General features: G+C 58.3%; 1 protein-coding gene across 1 annotated transcript; it reads left to right on the top strand.

The window, feature by feature from the left end:
• Nucleotide 1: 1 nt before the first annotated feature.
• Nucleotides 2-2,687, top strand: VPS25 (vacuolar protein sorting 25 homolog; the record flags this gene model as incomplete). The annotated part of the gene is made up of 6 exons (XM_057379548.1): nt 2-42; nt 155-300; nt 396-449; nt 875-963; nt 1,448-1,523; nt 2,031-2,687. Coding segments are annotated over 6 exons (519 nt in total), but the record flags the coding sequence as incomplete, so codon positions are not given.
• Nucleotides 2,688-7,287: the final 4,600 nt, after the last annotated feature.

The following is a 7,287-nucleotide window of genomic DNA, read 5'->3' on the forward strand; positions in this document are numbered from 1 at the left end:
TTTCGAGTGGCCCTGGCAGTACAGCTTCCCGCCCTTCTTCACGTGAGCGCGGCCGGGGCTGGGGCTGGGGGGTCGGGGCGGGGAGCGCGGGGGGCCGGGGGCACGGACCGGGGRTGCCGGTGCCTCTCCGCCCCCATGCTGACCGACCCCGCAGGCTGCAGCCCAACGGCGAGACGCGGCAGAAGCAGCTCTCGGCCTGGTGCGCGCTGGCGCTCGCCTACAGCCAGCAGCACCGGCTGCCCGCCATGACCGTACGGGAGGCTCAGGACATTCCGCTCTTCTCCAACCATCGCCTCCAGCGTATCCTTTGGGCTCCGGTGCCCGCGCCCCCGCCGCCCGTGCCCCTCTCGCCCTCACCCCCCGCCTCCAGCAGCGCCTCCTTAACCCGCGCCCAGGGAAGCTGCCGCTGGAATCCATCCAGGTGGTGCTGGAGGAGCTCCGCAAGAACGGTGGGTGTCTCGTCTGTCCGTGCTCCCGTCTGCGGGCTGTGCCCGGCCCGCGGTAGCTCTGTCCCGGGGCCGGGGCTGTGTCTGACCCGCTGTAGCTCCGTCCCGGGGCCGGGGCTGTGCCTGATCCGCGTTAGTTGGGTCCCGGGGCTGTGCCTCCTCCCGAGCCGGCTCCTACGGCTGCCCCTGCTCGCAGCTCCGCGGGACCCAACCCTGCCTTTGCAGGCAGATTCAGCTGGTGCTGAATTCAGATTCTTCCTCTGAATTCAGATTCTTCCTCTCCCCCAGAAATCACTTTCTGTCGCACAGCAATATTTAGGTGGGGCTGCCTCTGGGTTCAGTGTCAGGCACGTGTCCCGAAATCTGCGTGTTTGATCCTTGCTTCTGGCTCGTGCTCTGCTTCAATCCCTTTCCCCTGTTGTTTCTAGGGAACCTGGAATGGTTAGATAAGAACAAAACCAGCTTTCTGATCATGTGGAAGAGACCGGAAGAATGGGGGAAGCTCATCTATCAATGGGTGAGAGCGCAGGGGCTGCACACCCAGACCAGGCTGTGCCCGTGAGGATGGGGGGTCCTGGCTGCTGTTTGGGAAATACCACTGCAGTGTTCTCCTCTTGCTTCCTCACTGCTTTTACCTTTCTCCTTCCATTTCTCTCTGTTGCAGAGAAGTGAGGATTTATTAGCAGCTTGTCACTTGCTGTGAGCCGCAGTGTGAGCGGCGRGTGTTGTCCCTCAGTGCCACTGGGTGAGGACAGGGCAGTGTCACTGCCTGGCCCAAGTCCTCCCTGTCAAACACGTAGGCAGGAAGAGCAGAGTGGCAGGGGAGGGACTGTCTTCATTCCCTCAGGCTGCTCTTCCTGACCCCTCTCCCCCAGCGTGTGTCCAGGGTGCTTCTGCTTATCCAGGGCCGTGCACACTCCATGTTACACGCCTCAGGATGTGTGAGAGAGCGGACAAGGATGCTCAGCACCAAATTTGCTCTGTTGCCTTGGTGTTTCCAGGTGTCAAGGAACGGCCTGACCAACTCTGTGTTCACACTGTATGAACTGGCCAGCGGGGATGATACAGAGAGTGAAGGTAATGTTGGRGCTCTGTTCTGGAACAGATTTTCAGAGCACACTGGGTTGTGTAAACAGTTAATTGTCAGGTTACAGTTTTGTAGGTTAAATATTTCAAAATCTCAGATTCAAACTCTCACTTTCCCACCACTGGCATGTGCTGTTCCAAAGGCTTTTATCACTTTGCAGAAACATCCTCCTCTGTAATTACATTTTCACTTCCCCAGTGCTCAGCATTTCATCTGGTGTGATGAGAGCGATGTTTTGTTTTCAAGCCAGGCTCCTTCACTGCACTACTGTGACTCATTCCTGCTGTCTGATGACCTTTAGGCTTCATTCCCCAAGTGTAGATGTAGAGATGAGCCTCTCAGTGTAGCCATGACTTTGGAGTTTGTAGTGTTATGGTGCTCTTCAGAGCCCTTTGCATCGCTGCCCCCAGTCCCTGGACCTCACAAACCTGTTTGCTTCCTGATGTGATTTTTTTTTTTTTTTTTCACTGTTGATGGGGATCTTTGTCCTTCCCTAGAGTTCCACGGCTTGGATGAGGCTATGCTGCTCCGTGCCCTGCAAGCCTTGCAGCAGGAGCACAAGGCTGAAATTATCACGCTGGATGACGGCAGAGGTGTCAAGTTCTTCTGACAGGAGAGCCTCCTCCCCTTCCCTGCTGCAGTCTCTGGTCTCGCTGCCAAGAGTCGCTCTCTGGGCCTGGCTTCAAGCCGTGACTGCAAGTAGCTGCATCTCGGGATTTCTTGGGGCAAGATGAGTCTGCAAACCCTTCCAAAGACTTAGCAACACCCAGAGATCCTCTGTCTGTCTGTTCTCCCTGTTGATGTGTTCCASAGGCTAAAGCTGCTCTAGGCAGTTCTGAGAGGGACCACCCAGAAGTGAAACTGGGGGCTGCTGCTGGTCCCAGTTCCTGTGATGGCCTCGAAGCGGTCAGTCCCAACTGGCTGGTCAAGCTCTGCCTCAAAGGGCCCCCCTGTACCCCTGCCAGCCCCGTGCCTGCAGTCCTGCTGTGGTGCCAGGGGCTGAGGCAGGAGCAGGGGACTGGCAGTGGAAGCCCTCGGTGGCAGAAGGAAATGCACTCGCTGCCAAGYGGGCTGGGGGGAGCCAGGGAACTAATTTCAGGGGATTAAAATGARATGTATTTATAGAGCAGCCTGGGTGTTTTCATCTTTATTTTTCCATCAGAAATCAAACAGCAGTTTGTACCAGACTTTTGCTCTTCAATCATATTTCCTTGCTGCCCAGGGAAATGTAGTGGTTCCAGGGTGGGAAGCAGCAGCACAAGTCTTTTCTCCACTTGGCAGAATTGTGGCCTGTGGGGACCCTCACTGCCCTTCTCAGGGCAACATTTTACTTTCGTTTTGCATGTGCAGTCTGCTGGAAGCCCCTGGGTTTGTGCAGAGGTGATGGGGTAAGCTCTGTGCCACCATGGCTGGGTGAGGGATGACTCAGCTTTGGGCTCTCAGTGCTGATAACAAAGTCCCCAACTTGTCACAAACCCTGGCCCAGGTACAGTCACTGACCCTGTCAGTGCTGGGGCAGCAGATGGCTTTGCTGGGACAGGATCACCTTTGCCTGATGGTTGCATTCATGTCACTGGCAGAGGTTGGGGGCAGTGCTGGAGTGACCTCTGGTCAGCCCAGTGTGGTCATTCTGGGGGTCTGGCAGAGCAGATGGCGCTGGCACCTCACACACTGCCCCTGTCTGGTGCTGAGCAGTGTGTCTGGCATTCCCTGCCCTTGGGGACAACCTGGCACTGGCTCAGCTGCTGYTGACAGCTGATATCAGCGTTGAGGAAATTTAAAATTTCAAGTTAGAAATTTGTTTTGTAGCAGGAGGCCATTGACCTGAACTTGGTGGGGTGTGCTGCCTCGGTGTGGGCACATTGCTCTGGAACTGTCWGGAGCCCAGGCTTCCTCTCCATGCCAGTGCTGTGGAGGAATTCCTGAGTGCCAGCACGTAAGGTGCCAGCAATGCTTGTGAGGAGTCGCTGACAGTGGGCTGATATGGTCTCCTTTCTGCAGACCATCATCCCTATGAGCCCTGTCATGGTGCTGCCATGCCCTGCAAAGGCTGTGCCATGTGCTGTGAGCCCTCAGTGCATCTGTCCCCACCCCTGGTACAGGCTGGAACTCACTGGTTGATCAGGGATCCTCCCTCTGTCTGCAGCCACCAAAGTCTCTGTGGATTCATGATTCTGCCCTGGATTGGCTTCCATGTCCAAGATCTGCCTCAGTTTTCCTCCCTGTGCCCCCCACACTGCCCCTTCCCTCCCTGCTGGCTCTGTGTGCCCTGCTGCTCTGCACAGAGCCTGGATGATGTGCCTGAAGGTGTCTGCATTTGATCCCAAATGAGCCTTCAGCAGCGGGGCTGGAGTGTCTGTCCCTCTGCCTGTGCACGATGCTGAGTTCCCAGCACTGTGCTCCAAGCTGGGAGTGCCGTGTGTAACCTGGCTGTCCTTGAGGGAGYCTGTGTTCTTAATTAAATTTGCTCCCTTCTTAGGAAATGGCTGATGTGACATTAGATAAGCCTAAACCCAGCTTTTCATTCCAAGGCACTCCTGGCAACAATTCCTTTCTCTTTTTCAGCTTCCTATTTAGTTGCTTACTCAGTGAGGGGGGAGGAGGAGGAGAAGGAAGAGTATGTCCCCTYTGCAGAATGGACACGGTGTAAAATTCCTTTTCCACACCCTCTGGGCTGGTTTAGCAGAGGCCACATCCAGTGAGGACCCTGTGGGAGCAAYTTCCCTGGGCTGGGCAGTGCCTCTGCAGCGAGGTGTGACTGCTGAGGCTGTGGGATGGCTCCTGGGCACAGCAGAGCTGCTGCTGCCACCCTGGAGGGAGCAGATGTCCCTCTCAGAGGTGCTGCCCAGCCYGGCCACGCAGCCCTGTGGAGGGGCTCGCTGGGGGAGGTGGTTTGGGGTGGTTTCAGGAGGGGCTGGTGCAACCCCTCCATCCAGTCTGTGGCCCCTCAGAGGCCCTGGCCACATCTGGCTGTGGTGATTAGGGCTCACTGACCAGGGCGAGGCACAGCTCAGAGGGGCTGCTGCCAAGATAAGGCACTATCAGGCTCAGCACACTCAGATCCCACAGGTCAGGGAGGGAAGGTGCCGAGAGAGGTTTTATTTAAGGGGCAGGAGCTGTTTCAGTCTGATAAATTTCTATRTTGGGATAAATGTGCTGGTGGGTCCCATCTGTACCTCTGGGCTGAGGAAATCCTCTGCAGTGATCTGCCCGGGGTTACAGCCACAGCTGAGGTTTGGGTGCTGCCTTCCCCTCCCTGAAYTCATGTGAATTAGGGTGACAGACATAAGACTGTGGGTGTGGGGTGGAGAAGCCAACTGTGAAAGAAGCCCCAGGTGTCCCCAGAACCTTCCTGGAACAGGCACYCTGTCTGTGCAGCCCCATCTGTGTGGGAACACCTTCATCCACACCCATCCTGGCCCCTCTGTGATCCTGCCCCAAACTYTGGGATCAGACCTGACAATTCCTGGCAGGGCTTGGTGGAGCCTGGAGCTGAGCAGGGCTTTGATTCCTGATCTAATTCTGAGGAAAGTGATTRCACAGTCCCCTGTACTCTTCCTGGCAGCCAAATGCAGGCGAGAAATGGGTTATGTTCCCTGATTGTGGCGGTTCCTCAAAGCGAAGGCTGGCGCTGGCATCTGCAGCCCAGAAATGTCACCCTGATAACGCYGGGGAGCTGCAGTGGGCGCCTGATTGTGGAACAGGAGCCTGCTGGTTTWAGGCCAAGCTGGCTGCAGATTGGTGTTCCTGGCCAGGTCAGGAGAGGACTTGTTCCCCTGCCCGAGCTGCCTCCCCCCTACCACTTTTGGGTGTGGAGTGGCATTTGGGGGGATCACTCAGGGAATTTCTCAGTCCACTCACGAGGGAGGTGTGGGAGAGCAAACTTCACCCCTGATTTCCTCTCCTGCCTGCAGGGGCCTCACTGGTCTGGGATACTCTCCTGCTCCTCTGGGATCTTCCAAGGTGTCTCATTTCAYGATGAAAACCCTTGATAAGGAGACATGAGCTTGCCAGGGACCAAGCTGAGATCCCTACCTGGCTGTGTCTCCTGYTGGAGAGCTGGGGCTCCCTGCCAGCCTGGGCTGTGTTCCTGGGCCTGGGCAGTGCATGGGTCCTGGCAGGGATCCCCGTGTGGGGGCAGCCACAGAGTGAACCTGCAGGGGCTCGGGCAGCCTGCTCCCCTTTCTGGCAATGCTGAGATGTGGGCAGGTTCTGGGCAAGGCTCACCTGAACAAAGAGCATTGTTTAACAGAGCTGGGTCAAACCAGGTTGCATCTTACAGCTTGAGAGTGACCCACGGCAGGGTCATGGCACTGCATATGTGACCTGTCAGTGTTGGCCTTTTGGCCACGGGCACCCACTCTGCARCAGGCAGAGCCCTGCAGGACACGGTGTTCTGTCCCTCACATGCTCCAAGGAATGCAGGGGCTGTGTTYGCTGCTCCCTGCTCACCAGTCCTGCATGAGCAACTCTTGGCAGGAAAGCATCTGTCAAATCCTTGTTAGGAAGGGGGTGCCTGGCTCTGCTGGTGCTGGAGAGAAAGCTTCGGGCTGGCAGAGCTGGGTCGGGTGGGGGTAGCAGAGCACAGATCAGCAGTGTGACACACGTCGGTCGGGGTTTCTGCAGGAGCATTTCATTAAATGCTTCTCTCTTTTATTTGCCGGCGGGGATCTGTGGGGGGCAGCCGTGCGGGACGTGGCCGCAGCCGAAGCGCAGGTCAGCATTCCCAGTCACCCGGCGTCACCCTGCGGGTGCCAGCTTGGCGTTCAGGAGACCATGACTGTGTTCCCTTGTCGATCCACTCCTTAATGTTTCCGGTATCGTTGAGCAGAAACAATCTGACCTCAGGGAAAAGAAATTAGCGGTAGCCTCGATTGCTTTGTGTTTTGTGTAAACAGCCTCACCGGCAGAACAATCTCCTCCTTCAGCCTGGAGAGACAACACGCTCTTGTCCGGCTGTTGGCTCCCGCGGGGCTGACACACACCTTCGACTCTTCCTATTTGCGTGACCCTAATTTCAGGATTTCGGACCTTGGTGAACCCCAGTGGGGATTGTCTGGGGCAGCGGCAGGGGGAACCCGCGACGGGGCATTGGGATTCGGCTGCTCCAGGACACGCTGCCCTGGGACCAGAGTCAGAAACTCTGAGGAAATGTTTAAACCAGGGACGTTCTATGATGTTMCTACTCYGGCTGCGTTAKTCACAGCGGCGCCGGAGCCCCYCGGGAAGGGGCTGTCCTGCGGGGASGGGAGAGCACGGAGCCYCCGGAGCAGCCACGGCAGCGCGGATCCGGGTGGGCGCCAGGCGGTGACCCCCGGCTGGAAGGGGACATCCCGGTATCCCGGTGGGATACCCACCGTTCCGTTCCCGCCGGTATAGTCGGGCGCGGGGCCGGGGCACGGGGCGCTCGCCCGCTGCTCTCAGCCCGTGTCCGCAGCTGCAGCGCTGGCCGCTACCGGTACGGTGCCGGTGCGGGGCTGCTGCCCGGTGCGGTGTCGGTACGGGGTCCCTGCCCGGTGCGGTGTCGGTACGGGGTCCCTGCCCGGTGCGGTGTCAGTACGGGGTCCCTGCCCGGTACGGGGCCGCTGCCCGGTGCGGTGTCGGTGTGCCGGTGCGGGGTCCCTGCCCGGTGCGGTGTCGGTGTGCCGGTGCGGGGTCCCTGCCCGGTGCGGTGCCGGTTCATGGCCGCTGCCCGGTGCGGTGCCGGTGCGGGGCCGCTGCCCGGTGTGGTGTCGGTGCGGGGCCCCTGCTCGG

This window comes from Malurus melanocephalus, unplaced genomic scaffold (assembly GCF_030028575.1).
Source record: "Malurus melanocephalus ecotype Western Australia unplaced genomic scaffold, MMel_1.1 scaffold_411, whole genome shotgun sequence".
Lineage (NCBI taxonomy): Eukaryota > Metazoa > Chordata > Aves > Passeriformes > Maluridae > Malurus > Malurus melanocephalus.